Source organism: Schistocerca piceifrons, chromosome 1 (genome assembly GCF_021461385.2).
Source record: "Schistocerca piceifrons isolate TAMUIC-IGC-003096 chromosome 1, iqSchPice1.1, whole genome shotgun sequence".
In the NCBI taxonomy this organism is placed as follows: Eukaryota; Metazoa; Arthropoda; class Insecta; order Orthoptera; family Acrididae; genus Schistocerca; species Schistocerca piceifrons.
The window spans coordinates 577,415,451-577,439,657 of NC_060138.1; the positions used below are offsets into that span (position 1 = coordinate 577,415,451).

At 38.8% G+C, this 24,207-nt stretch overlaps 1 protein-coding gene across 4 annotated transcripts in view; it reads left to right on the top strand.

The window, feature by feature from the left end:
- LOC124802186 (helicase domino) overlaps nucleotides 1–24,207 on the top strand; it is a 436,722-nt gene that overhangs the window by 77,423 nt on the left and 335,092 nt on the right. For all 4 annotated transcript variants that reach the window (XM_047263133.1, XM_047263131.1, XM_047263130.1 and 1 more), the window contains 2 exons: nucleotides 1,111–1,313; nucleotides 8,188–8,331. In XM_047263133.1, the coding sequence (XP_047119089.1) occupies nucleotides 1,111–1,313; nucleotides 8,188–8,331 (347 nt within the window). The remainder of the gene's footprint in view (nucleotides 1–1,110; nucleotides 1,314–8,187; nucleotides 8,332–24,207) is intronic.

Sequence of the window (24,207 nt, forward strand, 5' to 3'; positions counted from 1 at the left end):
GAGCTGTTAAATGAAAAGTTCCCGGATTGTTGGATAGGACGATGTGCTGAAGTGAAGTGACCAGCCCCATCTCCTGTTTTGACTCCTCTTGATTTTTTCTGTCGGGAGCAATCAAACATAAAGTGCGTGCTCAAATACCAACTACACCAGACAATACGAAGCAACGTATCATTGAAGCATGTGCTGATATCTCGCGTGACACCCTCACAGCTGTTCACCAATCATTCGAATGGCAACTACAAATGTGCATTGCAGCAGAGGGGAAGCATTTTGAGCACATGCTTCAGTAAAATTTTGTATCTTGTACAGTATGTATTTTGCATCTTTGTGTGTACTTGCTTCGTATTGTGATCAATAGTAAATATTTTCAAATAAAAAACAAATATGTACGAAATAATTGTGACCAGTAAGGGCATCCTCATTTACATTTGTATTTCTGTTACTTAAAATGTATTAACATCTTGTAGTATTTTAATACTGTATGTTGTCTACTATTTTGGTTTCACAGTTGTCAAATAACTGAATAATAGTTGTGTGACATCATCAGTTAATTTTTGCGCAAAATATCGCTGTATGTATTACTATTGTCGTGTAAATGGGCGTGTTTGTGTAAGGACGGACTTGCGACATTTACTGTGTACTCTACGCAACAGGAAAGGTCGCATTGGACAACGCCGCTTCGAAGGACGAACATGATACCAAAAAATATATGTCTCAAAAAATATCTGCCTATATATTATGATATACACATGTTTGAAACAGTCTTTTTAAACCATCATGTTACCGTAAAATTTAACATAGGGTTCCATTTAAAAAAACAAAGATGGCCTCATATATCTGTAATAAAAAATAGCACAAACATGAAATGTGATGTATTAAAGTAGCCCCTGTCCCTGCAACTCACTGTCCAAGCGGTATCTTTGTATCTATTACGGTTGGGTAGATACAAGGGGTGTTATGACTTACCGGCCTCACCCTGTGTATGCGTTACATATATGACATGGTATTTTTGTAAATGTACAAAAACTGACAATGTCCAAGACTGTAAAGTTTATGGACAAATAAGGTTATTATTATTATTATTATTATTATTATTATTATTCTTTGCAGATGAATTTCAACCAAACCAGAGTTCCACAGATGATGAGGAAACTATTGCAAAGGCTGAAGAAGATACTGAAACTCAAAATCATTCAGAAGAAATTGAGATGTTGAAAAGAGAATCAGAAATACCATTAGAAGATCTCCTTAAAGAGCTCCCAGAAGATTACCTCCAGAGCAGAGACACCAATAGTAATGAAGAATTTAAGAAGGCGCGTTTATTATATCTGATAAAATTCCTGTTTATTTGTCATCATATGCACATCTTTAACTGTATGGAAAAGCTGTTATTGTCCTCCATTTCAACAGTACAACTTTCATAACTAATTAGAGGAAAGGATATGTGTTACCACTGAAAAGAAGTTGATTAAAATTTGTTTTACAGTGTGAGAATGTACTGTGATTACTAGACTATAAGATGACCCTGAATATAAATTATCTTCCATTTTTTGATGAGGTTTCTTTAGAAATTTTTGTCTTGAATATATTCTGACTAATGAAAAATTATTAGTGATAATACGTATCTTAAGATCTGCGTAAAAAGTTAACATTATCTGCCGTAAACAGTCAAGTTTCCTAAGATAGATTAAATAGTGCTGATACGCAACTAGTTTTTCATCAAAGGCCACATGAAGTAGCTGAGCTACTTTGTTCTGCATCATAATGTAAGCCCCGCCCTCTTCATCATTGACATGCTCCAACTTGCACTTGCTTTGAGTTCTGTAACACAAGCAGCTGTAAAATTCCTCTTCATCTTGAGTAGCTTCATTTAAATAATTTCTCGAATAATTGGGAAGTCTAAATTGCATTATTCTCCCATATACTGAACAATGTGCTGCTCCGGTTCATGAAACTTTCCTTGATCTGATCTGCCGAAAGTCAAATTTTCTTCCTACTGCATTGTTATATGTAATGTGCTGCTCCGGTTCATGAAACTTTCCTTGATCTGATCTGCCGAAAGTCAAATTTTCTTCCCACTGCATTGTTATATGTGGCCTCTGCTTCATGAATAACTGTTAACTTAAAATTAGAGTCATATCGCGTGCATGAACCAGTTGTCAACTGCAATCTTGTAGATCCATGTTTCTCAAGCGAGGGCTGTGATTTGCATCTATAATCAGTTCATATACGTTACTTTTCTTACACAGCATTAAGTTATCTAAATAACAACAATCTGTTATTTTCTCTGCTCCCTAGTCCTAAATCGGCAGAAATTGATCCACTTCAGGCTAACAGTGTGCTGCTACATTTATTGCCAAATTTTAAAATTAACAGTGCTGCTTAGCAATATTTCTTTAGTACTGCCGCTGAAAGCCAAGTTTCATTTATTGTGCTATGTTTCGAGTGTTGTGTGAAGTCATACCTGTGTAAGAATTACTTTGTCTCCTGTAGAAATACATAGGCTTACTGATGCTGAGTATTTATCCATTTGTCGATTCAGTTCCAAGTACATTTAGATTTAAGCAAACTGCAGTTAACACTTGGCAGATATTTTAAAAAGGGGAGCGGGGGGGGGGGGGGGGGGGGGGAGGAGGAGGAGACGTTATGCAGGATGCATTTTCATGGTTGGCAACACAACTAAATTTGCTGCCCTCTTACCTCGACCCTCTCACATTCAGCTAAGCTGCTGCCACCACACTTCACCCACCCTTCTGAAATCATCAAATTATATCTGTGCAGGGCTGCAGCTACCAAAGCTTCATCTGCAAATGTGAAGTGACCCCTTGTTTACTTTTTCTACAATTCCAAGATGACCCTATATTTTTATAGTGATGAATTCAGGGAAAAAGACTCATCTTACATTGGGGTAAATGTGGTATTGTACAAGGTATTCTTTAGCTACAATTTTGATGGCTTCTATAATGTTCCAGCTGTTTTTCGTAAAATTAAATCTCTGCTGTAATCTTTTCATAGTGCATAAGTATTTAACAAAAATTTTCACTTTTTCGGTTTCCTCCTCTTTGTTTTCGCTCTACTTCAGACACCTCAGCTGGTACATGACGACACCTGACTTGAACTCTAAGATAAATCCATTTACCACAATAACATTTGTTTAAATTACTATCTCATATTGACAAGGAGTGTCAGTTCTGTCTTGGTTATTCAGTGAAGTTCATAATTTTTTACTTGTGAAGAGCAAAGGATGTTCCTATTCTATATTTAAAATGTTATTACTCACTGTAGGAATTTTCATACATTTGCATTTAAATCATTACTGTTTGACTATGGCACTGCATTTGAAAGTTTTGTGAAGTTGATGCATGCAAATGCTTCAAAGTTTAAGTGCTGGCACGTAGATAGACACACAAACATACACACAAAATTCAAGCTTTCGCAACCAATGGTTGCTTCATCAGGAAAGAGGGAAGGAGAGGGAAAGACGAAAGGATGTGGGTTTTAAGGGAGAGGGTAAGGAGTCATTCCAATCCCGGGAGCGGAAAGACTTACCTTAGGGGGGAAAAAAGGACAGGTATGCACTCGTGCACACACACACACATCCATCCACACTTACACAGACACAAGCAGACTTTTTTGTCTGCTTGTTTGCTTTTTTACTTTGATCTCAAGTGTCAATTAACTTGATAGTGTGGGGGCTGGTGTATTGTCCTTTTGAATTCTGTCTGTCTTTAAATTTTCCTGCAGCCTTCAGTTTAATTCTGAACTCAGAATACTATTGTAGTCAAGTGACACAGTTACATGTATGGAGAATATTCGTATTGACAAGGAACACTGGCATTTTAGACGCATAGAAATCAAATTAATTGTTGAATTGGAGTAGGGACTAAGAAAAGAAGAAAAGGATTAATTGTATGTAGATATAAGAGAACTGTAAACTTAGGCAAACAGCATTGTACCTAAATATTAGGAAATGGAGGTACAAAGGAAGGAGAAAAAATGAAAATATTAGTAAGTAGCAGCCACATAATCTCAAACCAACTCTTTCTCCCCAGTTAAGTCACAAGGAGCTGCTATTGGCTGTTGCACAAAGTTATACTAATCCTTCCTTAGCTTGCCTTTAAATCAGTTCATAAGAGTAGGAGAGAAGAGAGACATACATCAAAAATACATGTCTCAGCTTTTGCATGTACATAGGAAAAGTGTTTGGGTGATGCAGAATTTGTTATAAAACTTTTTTTATTTATAATGACATTGTCAGAAGGAAATACTAAAATTTCAGGCTGCTTCTTATTAACCCTCTCTATGTTCTGTGTTGAGAGAGGCTTTGTTGTCTTACTGCTTGCCTAATGTTGTGCTACACGTGCTGGAGGGTGGCATTCCAGCTGCTGTGAAATAATTTAAGAAACATTTGATAATTTTACAGTAAGGTATCTTTACTCGATAAACGATTGAATTTATTTTCATTAATCATCATACTTATTGTGCTGCATCAAATTAATTAAATCATTACACAATATTTTAAAAAGTTTGCAGAGGCAAAAACACTGTGTATGAAGTGTAGATAAGATATTGAAATTTTGTTTAAAATTGAGAGCAGAATGATATCTCATTTTTTTATTGAGTTATTTGTTTTTATATCCGGCAGACAGTCCACAATGTGCCCATTTCCTTCTTTGCACACTGGGAATCATGTGATCATAACAGTCATCGTGTTTCATAAACAATTCAGGATATCAAAATGAGGTTTTTTGTAACTGATAGCACACAGTGAGGCGCACTTGTACAATAAATACTCAAAACTCTTTTGGTTCACTGAGATATGGAAATAACTTACTCACAGCAGTAAGAGGGTCGGCATTTAAACGCATCAATAGCACTTAAGGGAATCCCAATGTATGAGTTTAAAAATATCCTCTACACCAGGGGAGTGGCGGAACATGAAGAGTTAATTCATAGCAACTAAAGGGTTAACACCACACATCAGTTGAGTAAATGCTTTGATGTAAGGCAGGGATGGCTAAGAACTCTGAATGCATTTGGAGCTCTTGGCACATGTATGGACCTCTTCTCATCTGACTGCACACTTCCCCCACTACCACGTCAAGCTGTCTGAGGGCGATGATGGGGAAAGTGTGAAAGTATTAAATTATTGCGTTAGACGGCAGTGCAGTCAAGCAATTTCTTGCAGTGCGACGTGGTTTCGTATTATACTGTTTTATGAAATTAGAAAATCTGAAGCTTTATACAACTCATAACAAAGAGTAATATTATATTGTTACTGACTTCTGCTATGAGAGAGAACACCTTCAAAAATAAAAAATAAAAATAAAGCAGATTTGCAACTGCATTATATCAGTAATGTTGGGTAAAGTTCTTACAAACCTTAATCTTAGGTATAGAAAGACAAGCAAAACATTGTCTCCGTAGCACACCTTAGCAAAGGAATAAATGTTTCTTTCACATGTAGCTAGAATCAGATTTAATTATGTACAATTACTCTACTGACACTGCAATGTCTACATTTCTCAACAATATAGGTCACAAATGAGAAAGATGTTCATTATTATTTAACAATTTTTAGTTCGCTGAAGATATAATAAAATTCATATGTCACAAAATGTCGGCACACGGACAGTTTCATTGTTTTGTATCACTCAGGTTGCCACATAGTCGTGAATTATTTACTTTACTATTCGAAAATGAAACCTTTCACACACATGTTAACTGAAACATTGATATCACATTTGCAGCCTCACAATGGGAATATAACATAAAAAGTTGCAACTAAGAGTATTGGAATTGCTACATATACACAAATTTCTGTTGAAAATAAGGCATAACAACTTGTTAAGCCTGCCAGGTACAAATTATTCAACCAGTCTGTATATAATTCTTTCATAGTTATCAACGTACATTGTCTTCTGTTGTTTCTGTTCCACGTGCTTTAAAGTAAAATTGCGTATACAGGGTGTCAGTTCATGTTTGAAGAGCTCTTTGTGCATGCGCAACAAATTGGAGTAGAGTGGGGGGGATACATTCATTGCTTGCTTGACCTTCAGTAGTTCAGTCGATATGTAGCACTTCTTGTGAGTGGACCACACGTTCTGTGTGCAAGAATTTTACAAAAACAGTGATTCAGCGACTATATCATGGAGGAAATTTTGCAGTAATTGTGGATTGCATAATGTAAATAATGTTCCGAGTGTTAACTTTATCTGGAAATGGAACAAAACATTTGAGGAGACTGGTTCAACAGTGACCAAAACAAAATCTGGGTGACCAAGGTAACCAAGAACAGGCAAATCATTGGAGAGTGTAAATCGGTGTGTTCTTTTCGGTCCTAACCTCGTGATTCTTAAGCATGCAACTTCTTTAAATGTGCTTAGATCATCACTGCATTGAATTCTGCAAAAAGACCCTAAATTGGAGGAAGAATTAAGTCCTCAGGATGCCAGACATAGGTTGCATTTTCTTAATGATGTGGCTGAGTGCCCTTCATTTAAAACATCTTGTTCACAGACGTACACATTTTCACCTCAATGGTCATATCAGTAAGCAAAATTGCCACTACTGGAGTGCAGCAAATCCCAAACAGAAGCATGAGAAACCTCTTCATTCAAGAAAAGTTAATGTATGAGCTGCGACATTGGCTTGAGGGACAATTGGCCTGTACTTTTTCCGAGGATGAGAGAGGTCGTGCAGTTACAGTGAATCCAGAGCATTGTGTGCCAATGTTGATGTTAAATGATGGTGCCTGAATTGCAAAACTTTCCTGGTTATAACCAAAGAACATGGTTTCATCAAGATGGAGCCACAGCACACACAACCAATGCATCTGTTTTTCGAGTTCATAAAATTTTCCATGGCAAATTGATCTCCAGGAGGAATGATGTAAATTGGCCTTCACACACTCGAGATTTGAATCTCAAGGATGTTTTCGTATGAGGATATGTCAAATCTAAACTGTATGTCAATAATCTGACTTCTCTGGAGCACTTGAAAGAAAATGTCCATAGTGAAGTGGCAGCCACCCCCATGTCTACATGTTGAGCAATCATGCAAAATTTTGCTCACCGTTTACACAAGTGCCATAGGCATGCTGGATTGCATTTAAATGACATTATTTTTAAGAAGTAAATTCCTAAACTGTATATTTCAAAAATAAATAAAAATTTTGTCGATAGATTTGAATCTAATTTTATTTCAATACAACAAATATAAACTTTTTTTGAGACACTCCATAGAATTCCCCCTTTTGATACTTTATAATGTGTGTGTCTTGCCAGTATTTTATGTTTATCAAACGCTAAGAGGAAAATGGAAAGATAAGAACTGTGAGAAACACAGGACACCAATAAGGAGACAGTGGCATCAGTCTCTAAGAAGACAAAAATGTTCAGTCCAGACGTTTGATAGGAATGCAGTATATGCTTTTGAAGCAACTTGTCGAATTACAGTATCATTTCCCTACTACCTACATTCAGGGTACTAAAGACAATGCTCGCTTACAACAAACTCCCACTATGTAAATATAGCATTAGAAAATCTTTACCCAAGATGGAATATTTGTTATGCTGCCGATCTCATTTTGAGAGTGGTGATATCAAAGGAACTGTGTGATTTGGAAATTGAGTAATTATGCTGTGCAATGAAAATTGTTAGGACTTAATTGTTTATGAAATATCTAAGTGCAACAATTCTGTTAGAGAGACTTTAAAACATTTTTGATAGCTGACTGAAAGTGTATTGAACCCTTAAGGCTTTCCCAATGTAGTAAATGTTGCTGAGGCTCAAGAGAGTTTTATTGTCTAGTGTTGCTTAAATTCACTGTAATTAATAGTGCTATTTTGTGAAACATATCAGCATGCACTTTACCCAACACTAACTTAAACTTTAAATATTCTGCTGTCACCTTGGAAGCTTCTCCCTTCCTCCCTCCTTCCCTCCCTACCTCTTGACCTCTTCCTGCCTCTTTCTCCACTCCTTTATCCCAACCAATCCTTCCCCTTCCTACCTTTTCACTTCTTCCTTCCCTTTCTCCATCCCTCTCACCATGTAATAAGAAATTTAGTAGTTATGAGCCACTCAATACTTTTGAAAAACTTCTTCTGCCTTGACCTAAATTTTTAATTAAGAATTATTGCAGTTACACAAAGACAGGACCGTTAATCTGGTTTTCTTTTATAGGATGAAACAGATTCTGAAAAAGCAGATGATGATGAATTCATTATTGAATCAGATAAAGAATCAACGGATGATGAAGAGACAATTCAAGAACAAGAAGCGACTGAAGGAAATGTTGACCATAAAAAAGAGTTAGCTGAATTACAAGTAAGCCTGTACTTCATTACAATGATGGTATGACATTTTATCCCACTTTCATTTCCCAAAGCCTGCAGTTATAAAGGAAATATATTGACAGTGCATCTGATGTGGTAGCTCTGTATATTATAAACTGTGTTCTTACAAGCACCTAAGTTGTGTTTGAAAATATGTATTGGAATGTGTACTTTAAACAGTTACCTCCTCATCTAACATAATGTACATAGTTTTCGTTTCAGACAAGGCAGATGGCAAAGTTGATATAACCTCTCATATTCCTTTAAAAACTGTAGTCTGTCATACCATTTAGTTTTGTAATGATGTGATGTGATTATCTGTTTAAAAGATTCTCATTTTCATTCTCTACCAGGGGCAAGTAACATGAAGACAAACACTCATTTTATCGTAATTTATTCATTTATTTGTTGGCCTATTGTATCACTTAGAGACTCTGCCTCTAAAAATGACTGACAAGGGAACCTCCCCATCGCACCCCCCTCAGATTTAGTTATAAGTTGGCATACTGGATAGGCCTTGAAAAATGGAACACAGATCAATCGAGAAAACAGGAAGAAGTTGTATGGAACTATGAAAAAAATAAGCAAAATATGCAAACTGAGTAGTCCATGTGCCAGATAGGCAACGTCAAGGACAATCTGAGCTAAGGAGTGCCGTGGTCCCGTGGTTAGCGTGAGCGGCTGCGGAACGAGAGGTCCTTGGTTGTCCTCTCTTGAGTGAAAAGTTTACTTTTTTTATCTTTGCAAAGTTATGATCTGTCCGCTCGTTCATTGACGCCTCTATTCACTGTAATAAGTTTAGTGTCTGTGTTTTGCGACCGCACCGCAAAACAGTGCGATTAGTAGACAAAAGGACGTGCCTCTCCAATGGGAACTGAAAACATTTGATCACAAGGTCGTAGGTCAACTGATTCCTCCACAGGAAAAAACGTCTGATATATTCTATATGACACTGGTGACGGCATGTGCGTAACATGACAGGATATGTTGTTGACCCCCCTAACTTGTACACTTGGCGAATGGGTAAAAAGATTCTTCTACCTTGCCCGATTTAGGTTTTCTTGTGGATGTGATAATCACTCCCAAAAAAGTGATGAAAACATAACGGATGGACAGATAATAATTGCCTGAAAATAAAAAATTAAACTTTTCACTCAAAGGAAGACTTGAACCAAGGACCTCTTGTTCCGCAGCCACTCACGCTGACCACGGTGCGCCTTAGCTTACGCTCTCCTTGATGTTGCCTATGTCGCGCATGGACTACTCAGTTTGTTTATTTTGCTTATTTTTTTTCATAGCTCCACACAACTTCTTCCTGTTTTCTCGATTGATCTGTGTTCCATTTTTCAAGGCCTATCCACTATGCCAACTTATAACTAAATCTGAGGGGGGTGTGATGGAAAGGTTCCCTCGTGAGTCTAAAAACTGCTAACAAATTTAAGATGATGAGCACTAGTTGTAATAGTAAGCATTGCCTAAATAGATCAACATGTGAGAGAAAAAGTGTAAATTTTGAGAATTTATACTTCATTAGAGTTTAGACTCAAAGACTTTAATCATTGGCTTTCCACAACCCTTTATTAATTTGATAAACATGTCTGATAATGTATATTAATATAATCTTTTTCTTCTTCCTCCTCCTCCTCCTCCTCCTCCTCAGCGTTTGTCCTGCTTACTGGCAGGGTCCGCTAATGTATATTAATTTAATAATAGAGGTGACACAATCAAGTGGCATTATGGCCTCACTAACCTATAATTTAATCATTGCTAATACTTGGTTTAAAAACCGTAAAAGAGAATCGTAGTCATAGAAAACAGTTGAAGACACTGGAAGGTACAGATAAATTATACACCGAAGCACTAAAGAAACTGGTATAGGCATCCTATTCAAATGCAGGGATGTGTTAACAGGCAGAATATGGTGTTGCAGTCGGCATCGCCTGTATAAGACGACAAGTGTCTGGCGCAGTTGTTAGATCAGCTACTGCTGCTACAATGGCAATTTGTCAAGGTTTAAGTGAGTTTGAATGTGGTGTTATAGTCAGCGCATGAGTGATGGGACACAGCTTTTCCGAGGTAGCGATGAATTTGGGATTTTCCCATACGGCCATTTCACAAGTGTACCACGAATATCAGGAATCCATAACACACAAAATCTCTGGCATCGCTGTCGTCAGAAAAAGATCCTGCAAGAATGTTACAACTGAAGAGAATTGTTCAATGTGATAGAACTGCAATCCTCCCTGAAATTGCTGCAAATTTCAAAGCTGGGCCATCAACAAGTGTCAGTGTGCGAACCATTCAATGAAACATCATCGAAATGGGCTTTCGGAGCTGAACGCCCCCTCCTGTACCCTCGATGACTGCATGACACAAAGCTTTACACCTCATTTGGACCCATCAACACCAACACTGGACTGTTGATGACAGGATGCATATTGCCTAGTCAGACAAGTCTCGTTTCAAATTGTATCAAGTGGATGGATACATATGGATATGGAGACAGCCTCATGAATCCATGGACTCCACATGTTAGCAGGGATTTGTTCAAGCTGGTGGAGGCTATGTAATGGTGTGGGGCATGAGAAGTTGGAGTGATATGGGACCCCTGATACATCTAGATACGACTCTTGACAGGTGACACGCGTGTAAACGTTCTGTCTGATGACCTCCATCCATTCATGTCCATTGTGCATCCCAATGGACTTGGGCAATTCCAGCCAGACAATGCAACACCCCACACATCCAGAATTGCTATAGAGTGGATCTAGGAACACTATTCTGTATTTAAACACTTCCGCTGGCCACCAAACTCCCAGACATGAACATTATTGAGTATATCTGGGATGCCTTGTAACATGCTGTTCAGAAGAGATCTCCACCCACTCGTTCTCTTACAGCTTTATGGACAACCCTGCAAGATTCACGGTGTCAATTCCCTACAGCACTACTTTAGACATTAGTCGAGTCCATGTTATGTCATGTTGTGGCACTTCGGGGGGGGGGGGGGGGGGGGGGGCTACACGATATTGGGGAGCTGTACCAATTTCTTTTACTCTTCAGTATATAATGGTAAGACATTGATTTCAAAACATGGTAAGACAATGATTTCAGAACCAGATTTCCAGAGGCAGGTGTGGATTCAGTTCATAATTTATTTGTAGGGACCTTTCACAATAAATGCTATTTCTGCCTCAAAATGAAAAAATACGTTAGAGAGACTGTTCATAGCAAATTGTATCCAGATGAACTATTTTACCTGAGGTAGCTTGAACGAACTTTATTTTCTGCATGTAAATATCAAAAAAGTAAGCAATTTTCCATTATTGATATTGCACATTGCCTGGTTAAGCCCAGTGAGGAAAGATAATGTGCGTAAGAAAGTGTTTGTGAAATGAAAAGTGCATGTACACAACAATGTATCAGTGCGCTTGATGCTCAGGTGCCTTGACACCTGTGGGCAGTTGAATGGCCTTTATAAAATACATGTTGCGAAATTCAATGTAGTACCCACCTATGGGACCTATCATCTTAGAACAAAGAAAAGCATATGCTTGTTTGTCTGCTACAGCTCAAACGTTTGTATAATGTGGGCAGTTTTAGTGTGCCAGTTTTAGGCGATGGGTTTTTTGAGCTGTAGTTGTATCAGACACTGCTCGATGTCAGGTGTGTACTACCATGGTTTACAGTACTGCACCAGCCTCAACAGGTAGTTGTGTGATAGCTGTTCCCAAATGCTTTATGCTGTACACTGCCTGTTGCTTTCTTTTCTTGTTTTGAAATTAGTGAAAAGACTTAACATTGGTCCATCACAGGTTTCGATTAAGACTCTCATTACACCAGAAGCTGTCAGCAATCCCGGTAACATTATGTCAGTTCTACTTTTACAGAAGATGGGGGTGAGAGGGAGGCAGAGCTTGTTTTCATGCACCATTCTTCTCCTTATGACACTCAAAATTTTAGTGTTCTTACTGTTGTGACTGATTCCCACTTTATAGTGTGTGCACTCTGCAATACAGTGACCGAAAAACAAAGTCAGTCAACTGTATTTCGACTGCATTTAAATTCTTCCCATAATGTGCGAATAGCTATTTTCAGTTCTACTTCTATGTTAAGTACCTGGTTGGATCTATCAGTAGTGTTGTCAAGTATGTGTCACAAAAGGTCAAATTAATATTTTCACATTTTTAATCGTCAGATTGTGAGGGAAAAGAGGTAGAATGTCCAGAAATACCTTAAACTGGAGACATTACTAGTTCACTGATGGGAAAATGTGCTTCTCAACAGAAAGGTGATTAGTTGAAAGCTTAAATACAGCCCAAATAAGGAAAAAAGGCCATTTCGGAAAAAAACAGAAATTCCAGTCAAAAAGTTCCCCAATCAGTACTTTTTTAACAGTAACTTTCAAAGCAATAAGGCTTGTCTTCACTCATGTAGCATAACATTTCAAATTTGTATGTCAAATTTTGCACAAAATACAGGTTAAATGTTTCCAAGGGAGCATACTGCAACAATCGACTGACTGGAAGAAGGAGAAGGAATATGGTAGGAAATGAATGGATAGCTTTGAGAGATGAGATACAGGAATCAGCAGAGGATCAAATAGGCAAAAAGACTAGGCCTAGTAGAAATGCTTGGATAACATGCACCTTATTAAATCTGACTGACAAAAGGAGAAAGTGTAAAAAGGTAGAAAATCAAAAAGGAAAAAGGAAATAAAGAAGTCTGAGAAAAAAAAACGAAATTGATGTGAAATCCAAAGTAGGAAAGAAGGATTGGCTGGATGAGAAAGGCAAGGTTATAGAAGCATACATGATTAGTGGAAACATAGATGCTGCCAATAGAAAAATTATGAAAATTTACACCAAAAAATTATATGTTTAGGGAAAAAATCATAACTTTTTTCCAGTTGTTATTTTAAAGTGATTGTAGAGCAATAGTCACAGAACTTGGGAGAACATGTGATAAAAACACCACATTTATGTACTCAACAGTTCCTGAGAAAACTGGGGTATTTATATAGCCAATTTAACATTGTCGTGATAGGGCGGTACGACTCCCCTTAATTTTGATCCCCACCTCAGTAGTTTCTCGAACTTGGTCTATAGCTTCCTGGATGTAAGCATTGAATATAAGAGGAAAGAGAGCACATCCTTGTCTTACCGCTTTTCTAATATTTACTTCTTGTTCATGGTGACAGTTCCTAATCACTGCCACCTCATTCTTATAGAAACTGAGTATCACACGGATGTCTTTGTACTTTATTCCAATTTTCCTCAGCACTCTGAACATCTCTTGCCAGATAACGTTATCAAATGCCTTTTCCATGTCTACAAAGGCAATATAAGTTGGTTTATTTTTCTGTAATTGCTTTTCAATAACGAGTCTCAGTGCCAGAATCGCCTCTCTTGTTCTCAATCCCCTTCTGAAACCAAACTGATCTTGACTCAGCATATCCTCCACCTTCTCTTCAGAACTGTTTTTATGAGACTTTTTTATGCATGTGATATTAGACTTAGCATTTGGTACTGTTCGCATTTTGTAGCTGCTGCCTTCTTTGGTATAGGAACATTGATACATTTCTGGAAGTCTGTCGGTATCTCTCCTGTGTTATAGATGGACCTAATAAGTTTAAGCAGCATCATTTACATACTGTCACCAGCATTCTTTATTAGTTCTCCAGGGATGTCATCAATACCCGTTGCTTTGTTGTCCCGTGGTTCTTTTAGAGCTCTGTCAAATTCTTCTTGCTGAATGCCATCTCCCTTGTCATCTTCATCTACTTGCTCTTCTCTTCCTGTTACTTCCTCTGAAAGAGGTGTTTCGGCATAGTTCTAGTTCCCATTTAAGTTTCACTGGCTTCTTCTTCAAACATTTGAATCTCAGTGAACTTTTCATTACGACCAGGTTATGATCACTGCCTATGTCTGCAGATGGATAGCTCCTGCAATCTTTTATCTGGTTCCTAAAATGTGCTTTCACTAGAATGTAATCAATCTGTTGTCTCCTCAGGTCTCCAGGGGCCTTCCATGTGTATCTTCTCTGTTTGTGATGTTGGAAAAGTGTGTTTGCAACAACTAATTGGTTCCTCGAGCAGAACTCGACAAGTCAATCTCCTCTTTCATTTCTTCTTCCAAGTCCATATTTGCCAAAAATTCCTTCCTCCGGTTCTTCACCCACAATCGTGTTCCAGTTCCCCATTGCATCAGGTTTTCATCTCCCTTAACATTTCTCATCACATTACTTATTTCTTCATATATTTTGTCAATGACTACATCTTCTTCTTTGGATACTGGCATGTATATTTGTATTATCACAGTGTCCTTTGGTTTAGTTTCAAGTCTGACTAGTATTGTTCGAGAGCTATATTGCACATATCCCTTGACACATGAGCAATATATTTTCCTCAATTATTCCAACTCCTCTCATTCCTGGTCTACCGTATTTACTCGAATCTAAGCCGCATTTTTTTTTTCCGGTTTTTGTAATCCAAGAAACCGCCTGCGGCTTAGAATCGAGTGCAAAGTAAATGGAAGTTCTGAAAAAATGTTGGTAAGTGCCGCCAGAACTAACTTCTGCCGTCGAATATATGTAGCGCTACACAGGCATACTTTGCAGACACAAAGATAAATACTGGCGCCAAAACCTCTGCGTCAGTAAATAATTTTTTTAAAAAATAAGGTGTAAGACGAGCTTTTTTCTCCGCCCCGAGTTTCGACCACTGCATTTTCATACCTTATCCAACGAAGTAAATACAAATTCCGTGTTGTTTATCTTCGAATGTAGCAGCATTTCAATGTACTACAAAAATCCGACTGGCAAGACTATTTGGGATGTTTGTCAATATGGCCAACTCTACGTTCTGAATTTTCTCCTACCTGTGAGAAGAGATGGTTGCTAATAGGAACTTTTATGAATTGCGAATCACATGCAGTATTTTCTTCAACATAAGAATAATACGGATATAAACATTTTGCCATGTATTCTTTCGTGTTTGCTGCTATCTCATTTAAATCCTGTCTACCTAATAACCTACGAAACTAGTGTGAGACAGCAGCAAATCCGGAAGAATATACATATCATGTCATGTTTATATTCGTATTATTCTGATGCCTAATAGTGATACAGTCAGAAATGAAGCACGGCAATTGACTAGATTTTTAAATCTAAGATGACTAATTTCTGTGCAGAATGTGATGTACAAAAGAGGCGTCTGCAAAGATTTTCAAACGGAGAAAAATTTTAGCTAAACTGTCATTCAGAAAATCTATCATACGCAGTCTATTATTTGGTTCTTGTTGATCATTATCAAAGAAAGCAGCAGTATAATTAACAACAAATAGCAGTCTCTTGCCATTGTTTCGCTAATGAGACAATTCCTTTCTTTTTTTTTATTGTAAGCGGCGGTAGCTCACACGTAAGCAAGCCATGCTGCGAGCGGCGACAGGTCGTAAACACTTACTATCAGAATGCGACAAACCATACATGACACAGTACAATAATGCATTTTCAGCCTAGAGTGACGTAAACACCTATAACAAAGAGAACGGCGCTTATCAGATCAAAGAAAAATAAGCAACCCATTCAATCCAGACGAAGCACGCCTGACGCATAGCAATGGCTACGTGGTAAAGCTTAACTGCTAAGCTTAGGACTTGAACCAAACTTCTGTAGCTGTATCGTCATTTATTCTACCTAAATTGTGTCTCATATTACAATAGACCAACTTTGTTTCGATTTGGAGGTGCGGCCTAAAACTTTTCTCTCCCCTTGAATTTCGAGTCTCAAATTTCAGGTGCGGCTTAGATTCGGGAAATTTTTTTTTTCCTCGATTTCGAGTCTCATTTTTCAGGTGCGGCTTAGATTCGAGTAAATACGGTATCTTGGTCAGTTCCAGTGTGAATGACTCTGTATTCTCCAGACCAGAAATCAACTGGTTGGGGCCATCTCATCTCCGATATGCCTAGGATATCGATTTCCAGTCGTTCCATTTCAAGTTTTACATTTTATAGCTTGCTACACTGAAGCAGTGTTCTCACATTCCAAGTGGCTATGTTAAAATTGGGATTCTTTTCCTTCACGTTGTCTATATCTTTTGCAGTCCCCACCTGGAGATCCGATTGGGGAACTATTTTATTTCCAGAAAATTTTACAGAAGATACTGACATGGTTTACTTCTGATGCTTGGGATAACCATAGTTCTTTAATATGGTGGTTTCCTGTTGCCTTCCACATCCTATGTCGTTGACCATTAGCTGGTTCTTCTGCCTTTGGAAATGATTTCTCATTTCCAGGGCAAGAGGGTGCCCTCTCCAGCAAATGCTGGGGTGATGACTTATCTCAGTCATCCCTCGGTCCCTGTCTACGTTAGCCATCACATGAAGTGATGTTGCCCACTCTCTCCTGCGTGGAGGTGTAGATCAGGAGTTTCCCTTCATCGGGTCTAGGACCTTAACGGCATTTTGTAGTCCCCTTTAGTACTTTAGAGAGGAAAATAACAAAGATAAAATACAGGGAGAATAAGCTTATCTACAATTTGTACAGAAATCAGATCACAGTTGTTGAGAACTGCGGGTCATGAAAGCAAGTGATGGTTGAGAAAGGAATGAGACAGTGTTGTAGCCTATCCCCAATGTAACTCAATCAGTATGTTGAGCAAGGAATAAAGGAAGCCGCGAAGAAATATGGAAATGGAATGCAGGTTCAGAGAGAAGAAATAAGAACTTTGAGGTTCGCTGCTGATATTGTAATTCTGTCAGAGACAGCAGATGATTCCGAAGAGCAGTTGATTGGAATATATAGTTGCTTGAAAAGAGATTTTAAGGAGGACACCAATTAAAGTGAAACAAGATAATGGAATGTAGTCAAACTAAATTAGGTGATGCTGAGGGAATTAGATTAAGAAATGAGAAAGTAAACTTAGTCAGTGAATTTTGTTATTTGGGGTAGCAAAAATAACTAATGATGGCCTGAATATACAACGTGTGCTGGCAGTAACAAGGAAAGTATTTCTGAAAAAGGAGAAATTTGTTAACAAATAATATAAATTTTAGTGTCCAGAAGTCTTTTCTGATAGTATTTGTCTGGAGTGTGACCTTATACTGAAGTGAAATGTGGATGATAAACAGTTCGTTTATAAAGAGAATAGAAGTTTTGAATTTTGCTAATAGAATCAAACTGCAGAGAATAAAAATTTATGGCACATCTTTGACCAAAAGAAGTGGGCATATCCTGAGCTGTCAAAGAATATTCAGTATGGGAATGGAAGACTGTAAAGGGGGGGGGGGGGGGGGAGTGTATTGTATGAAGAGATCAAGACTTGCCTATAGTAAGCAGGTTCAGATGGTTTAAATTGCAGTAATTATTTAGAAATGAAGAGGCTTGCACAGAGTAGATTACTGTGGAGATCTGCATCAAACAAGTCTTCAGACTGATGACAACAACAACAACAACAACAACCACCACCACCCACCACCACCACCACCACCACCATTGCTACTGGCAGTACGATATTTCAGATTCCTTCCATTATTTTCCTAATTTCAGAGGTTGGTACCTTTGGAACCAAACTTTCATTTAGCAACAAAATGTGTGCTGAAATGAATGTACCAGCATTTTTCATGGCTGGACTTGGTGGCACCACCCCTCATTCTTTCAAAATTTAATTTGCCTCCTAGCATTTTAGTACAAACTTTTAGATATCTTCACATCCAAATAATCCCCACTATTGTTTTCGTCAGTTTCATTACCTCAGAATCCAAACTTTCATTTAGCAACATAATGTGTGCTGAATGAATGTACCAGCATTTTCATGGCTGGACTTGGTGGCACCACCCCTCATTCTTTTCAAATTCAATTTGCCTCCTAGCATTTTAGTACAAACTTTTAGATATCTTCACATCCAAATAATCCCCCACTATTGTTTTCGTCAGTTTCATTGCCTCAGAATAACAATGTGAATAAGGAGACGTGTATTTTCCTCTCTCCTTTCTAAGTTGCTAATTCTTTAAACACTTATGAAAGTAGTTACTTCTTTTTCCTTATTTGGAAATAAAATTGTTGTTACTGTGTGGCCTATGGATTTAAGTAACTGCACATATTAACACAAGCTTCTTCACTAGTTTGAATCCTGTGTGGCAGACATTTGTAGTCTTTCACATTTAGATGAATCAGTTATACAGTCGTATCAACGTGTAACTTATTCATATGAATCTGTGGTACTTTCTCTTTGCAGTAAGCTTTCAGATATACATGTTGTCAGTCATCCTTATAGATTCAAGTTGACACAGCAACACGATGAAGTTTGAACAGTTACCAATATTGAGTGTCACAATTACTTCATTACGGAAGTGCAGAAACCATCTTTCTTCTGCTCAGTTTGTTGATTTGCTGAGGATAGTCAGTTTGCTTATGATTCAAGAAATAACACTGAAACCTATTTACTTTTTATTTATATAATGGAAGGAAACATTCCACGTGGGAAAAATTATATATAAATACAAAGATGAGGTGACTTACCGAACAAAAACGCTGGCAGGTCGATAGACCACAAACAAACACAAACATACACACAAAATTCAAGCTTTCGCAACAAATTGTTGCCTCATCAGGAAAGAGGGAAGGAGAGGGGAAGACGAAAGGAAGTGGGTGAGTCATTCCAATCCCGGGAGCGGAAAGACTTACCTTAGGGGGAAAAAAGGACAGGTATAACACTCGCACACACGCACATATCCATCCACACATACAGACACAAGCAGACATATTTAAAGACAAAGAGTTTGGGCAGAGATGTCAGTCGAGGCAGAAGTGTAGAGGCAAAGAAGTTGTTGAAAGACAGGTGAGGTATGAGTGGCGGCAACTTGAAATTAGCGGAGATTGAGGCCTGGCGGATGACGAGAAGAGAGGATATACTGAAGGGCAAGTTCCCATCTCCGGAGTTCGGGTAGGTTGGTGTTGGTGGGAAGTATCCAGATAACCCGGACGGTGTAACACTGTGCCAAGATGTGCTGGCCGTGCACCAAAGCATGTTTAGCCACAGGGTGATCCTCATTACAACAAACACTGTCTGCCTGTGTCCAGTTCATGCGAATTGGACAGTTTGTTGCTGGTCATTCCCACATAGAATGCGTCACAGTGTAGACAGGTCAGTTGGTAAATCACGTGGGTGCTTTCACACGTGGCTCTGCCTTTGATCGTGTACACCTTCCGGGTTACAGGACTGGAGTAGGTAGTGGTGGGAGGGTGCATGGGACAGGTTTTGCATCGGGGGCGGTTACAAGGATAGGAGCCAGAGTGGTAGGGAAGGTGGTTTGGGGATTTCATAGGGATGAACTAACAGGTTACGAAGGTTAGGTGGACGGCGAAAGACACTCTTGGCGGAGTGGGGAGGATTTCATGAAGGATGGATCTCATTTCAGGGCAGGATTTGAGGAAGTCGTATCCCTGCTGGAGAGCCACATTCAGAGTCTGGTCCAGTCCCGGAAAGTATCCTGTCACAAGTGGGGCACTTTTGTGGTTCTTCTGTGGGGGATTCAGGGTTTGAGGGGACGAGGAAGTGGCTCTGGTTATTTGCTTCTGTACCAGGTCGGGAGGGTAGTTGCGGGATGCGAAAGCTGTTTTCAGGTTGTTGTGTAATGATTCAGGGATTCCGGACTGGAGCAGATTCGTTTGCCACGAAGACCTAGGCTGTAGGGAAGGGACCGTTTGATGTGGAATGGGTGGCAGCTGTCATAATGGAGGTACTGTTGCTTGTTGGTGGTTTTGATGTGGACAGACGTGTGAAGTTGGGCCATTGGACAGGTGGAGGTCAACGTCAAGGAAAGTGGCATGGGATTTGGAGTAGGACCAGGTGAAACTGATGAACCAAAGGAGTTGAGGTTGGAGAGAAATTCTGGAGTTCTCTTCACTGTGAGTCCAGATCATGAAGATGTCATCAATAAATCTGTACCAAACTTTGGGTTGGCAGACTTGGGTAACCAAGAAGGCTTCCTCTAAGCGACCCATGAATAGGTTGGCGTACGAGGGGGCCATCCTGGTACCCATGGCTGTTCCCTTTAATTGTTGGTATGTCTGGCCTTCAAAAGTGAAGAAGTTGTGGGTCAGGATGAAGCTGGCTAAGGTGATGAGGAAAGAGGTTTTAGGTAGGGTGGCAGGTGATCGGCCGAACTCCGGAGATGGGAACTTGCCCTTCAGTATATCCTCTCTTCTCGCCATCCGCCAGGCCTCAATCTCCGCTAATTTCAAGTTGCCGCCACTCATACCTCACCTGTCTTTCAACAACTTCTTTGCCTCTACACTTCTGCCTCGACTGACATCTCTGCCCAAACTCTTTGTCTTTAAATAGTCTGCTTGTGTCTGTATGTGTGGATGGATATGTGCGTGTGTGCGAGTGTATACCTGTCCTTTTTTCCCCCTAAGTAAGTCTTTCCGCTCCCGGATTGGAATGACTCCTTACCCCTCTCCTTTAAAACTCACTTCCTTTCGTCTTCCCCTCTCCTTCCCTCTTTCCTGATGGAGGCAACAATTTGTTGCGAAAGCTTGAATTTTGTGTGTATGTTTGTGTTTGTTTGTGGTCTAATCGACCTGCCAGCGTTTTTGTTCGGTAAGTCACCTCATCTTTGTATTTATATATTACTTTTTATTTAGTTATTTATCAAAAGCTATTGTCTATTTGTGCTCCCAGCAATGTCAAAACAGAAAAAAACGAGCTCAACTCAAAATATATTTATTCATACTACATAATTTATACAACAGGAACAGATCGGGGGGGGGGGGGGGTGGGGGGGCGGTGCGGGGGGGCGAGAGAACACTCTTATTTAATGTCACTGCCACCTTGGCAATCAGTTACTCTGATATTCAGATACTTCAGATACTTTTATTGTTGCTACTTGAATTCTTTACAGACGAATGGAAAAACTGATAGAAGCCGACCTCGGGGAAGGTCAATTTGGATTCCGTAGAAATGTTGGAACACGTGAGGTAATACTGATACTACAACTTATCTTAGAAGAAGATTAAGGAAAGTGCAAACCTACGTTTCTAGCATTTTTAGACTTAGAGAAAGCTTTTGACAACGTTGACTGGAATAATCTCTTTCAAATTCTGAAGGTGGCAAGGGTAAAAATACAGGGAGCGAAAGGCTATTTACAATTTGTACAGAAAGCCACATGGCAATTATAAGAGTCGAGGGACACGAAAGGGAAGCAGTGGTTGGGAAGGGAGTGAGACAGGGTTGTAACATATCCCCGATGTTATTCAATCTGTATATTGAGCAAGCAATAAAGGAAACAAAAGAAAGTTCGGAGTAGGTATTAAAATCCATGGAGAAGAAATAAAAACTTTGAGGTCGCCGATGACATTGTAATTCTGTCAGAGACAGCAAAGGACTTGCAAGAGCAATTGAACGGAATGGACAGTGTCTTGAAAGGAGGATATAAGATGAACATCAAACAAAAGCAAAACGAGGATAATGGAAAGTAAGTTGAATTAAGTCGGGTGATGATGAGGGAATTAGATTAGGAAATGAGACACTTAAAGTATTAAAGGAGTTTTGCTATTTGGGGGAGCAAAATAACTGATGATGGTCGAAGTAGAGAGGATATAAAATATAGACTGGCAATGGCAAGGAAAGCGTTTCTGAAGAAGAAAAAATTTGTTAACATCGAGTATAGATTTAAATGTCAGGAAGTCGTTTCTGAAAGTGTTTGTATGGAGCGTAGCCATGTATGGGAGTGAAACGTGGACGATAAATAGCTTAGACAAGAAGAGAATAGAAGCTTTCGAAATGTGGTGCTACAGAAGAATGCTGAAGATTAGATGGGGTAGATCACATAACTAATGAGGAGGCATTGAATAGAATTGGGGGAGAAGAGGAGCTTGTGGCACAACTTGACTAGAAGAAGGGATCGGTTGGTAGGACATGTTATGAGACATGTAGGGATCACCAGTTTAGTATTGGAGGGCAGCGTGGAGGGTAAAAATCATAGAGGGAGACCAAGAGATGAATACACTAAGCAGATTCAGAAGGATGTAGGCTGCAGTAGGTACTGGGAGATGAAGAAGCTTGCACAGGATAGAGTAGCATGGAGAGCTGCATCAAACCAGTCTCAGGACTGAAGACCACAACAACAACAACAACAACTTGAATAATCTTTAACACAGCTTGAGATTTTAGTGATGACTTGAGAAAGCTGAAAATGTGTGATTAGCAAATCACTGCATTACCTGACATATGAAGATAGCAAAGTCGAGTGAAATGTTTGAATTGTTTCATATTCGAAATGGTCACAGCATGTGATAACTTTACAGATACTAGTGGTTTGACCGATTTTTCATACTGTATTCATCTTATCTCCAAACATACAAACAATAACAGAGTACAAATACAGCCCTTCAACAATTTTTTTCCACTCTTCATTAGTTGTTTCCATCCCAGGTGAAGAACTGCATCCTTATCTTGTCTCCTGGAGTTTGTGTGTACTCTCCTTTTCTCCATTCGTATTAATTTTTGCCTTTGTTCCTTTTACAGTCAAAACTAACACATACAAGTACATACAAACAGTGTTGGGAATTTTGTAATTTTGTGGGTAGTATTAGTCTGATGTGCACGATTTTTCATTCTTGTGTTGGTAAACTTGTGTGAAACGTTTCAGTACAGTGTCAATCATATTGGATGTTTAATCTGCTGTCAGTTGTCCAAGAAAGTTCCATGTGTTTCCTTATGAATGGTGATTAATGATTTGTTGCAGAAATAGATCAGGGAATTTGCATTTAATTTTGCCGAGACAATGGAATAAAATGTTGCAAAGTTTAAGAAATGTTGAATATTGCTTTTGGTTAGTCCTGCTGTGAGTAAAACAGGAATTTGTGAGTGGTATGAGGAATGAGGAATCTATCCTTTGGTTACATTGTTGATATTCGTACCTGGAGTTCCCTTTATTTGATTTTGTTGAAGATGACGAGGATCTGCCCCAGCACATCAACTACTGATGAAAATATGGAAAAAGTGAAAGAAATAATTATGAATGGGCACTGGATCACAATCAGAGAGAATTGCTAACAATGATGGCATATCAGTTGACTCGTGACACAAAATCTTTTTGCGTATGAAATGTATGATAGCAAAAGTTGTATCAAAGATGTTGAATTTGAGCAAAAACTGTGGCGAATGCTAGTTGCTCAGGAGTCATGATGATGCAGAACTACTGAAATGTGTCGTAACAGGTGATGAAACATGGGTGTTTGGATATGACATAAAAACTAAGACTCAATCATCCCAGAGGAGGTTTCTGAAACATCAAGATCAAAGTGTGTTCGAATTTGAATGTTATGCTCACCATTTTCTTCAATTTTAATGGGGACAGTGCATCATGATTTCTTGCCAAAAGGTCAAACAATCAATAAGGAGTACTACTAGAAGTTCAAGGTTGTTTGCAGGAGTCAGTCTGGGAAAAATAATAGGATTTGCAGCATCTTAATTCACGGCTTTTGCACCACACTAATGCGCCTAATCACACTTCAATTCTTGTCCAAGAATTTTTTTTGTGAGAAACAATGCTGTAATGATGCCCCAGCCTCCATATTCTCCAGATATGACCCCATGTCACATGTTTTTCTGTTTCCAGAAATGAAGAGAACTGTAAAGGGACCGTTGTTTTATGAACATAGATGAGGATAAGATGAGACTGCAGCTGTTTGCTCCAGTCGTAGTTTGCTTTCTTCCATTCTTACCCGCAGTAGGGAATGTCAGTCTGGGGTAATTCCCCAGGAGTCTAAATGTGTTTTCAGATGGCAGAAGAAGACAATCAGGTGTTTAAGAAGGATTATGTCCGAGGGAGTCCTGCAGAAACCGCTTTAAATGTCTCGGCAT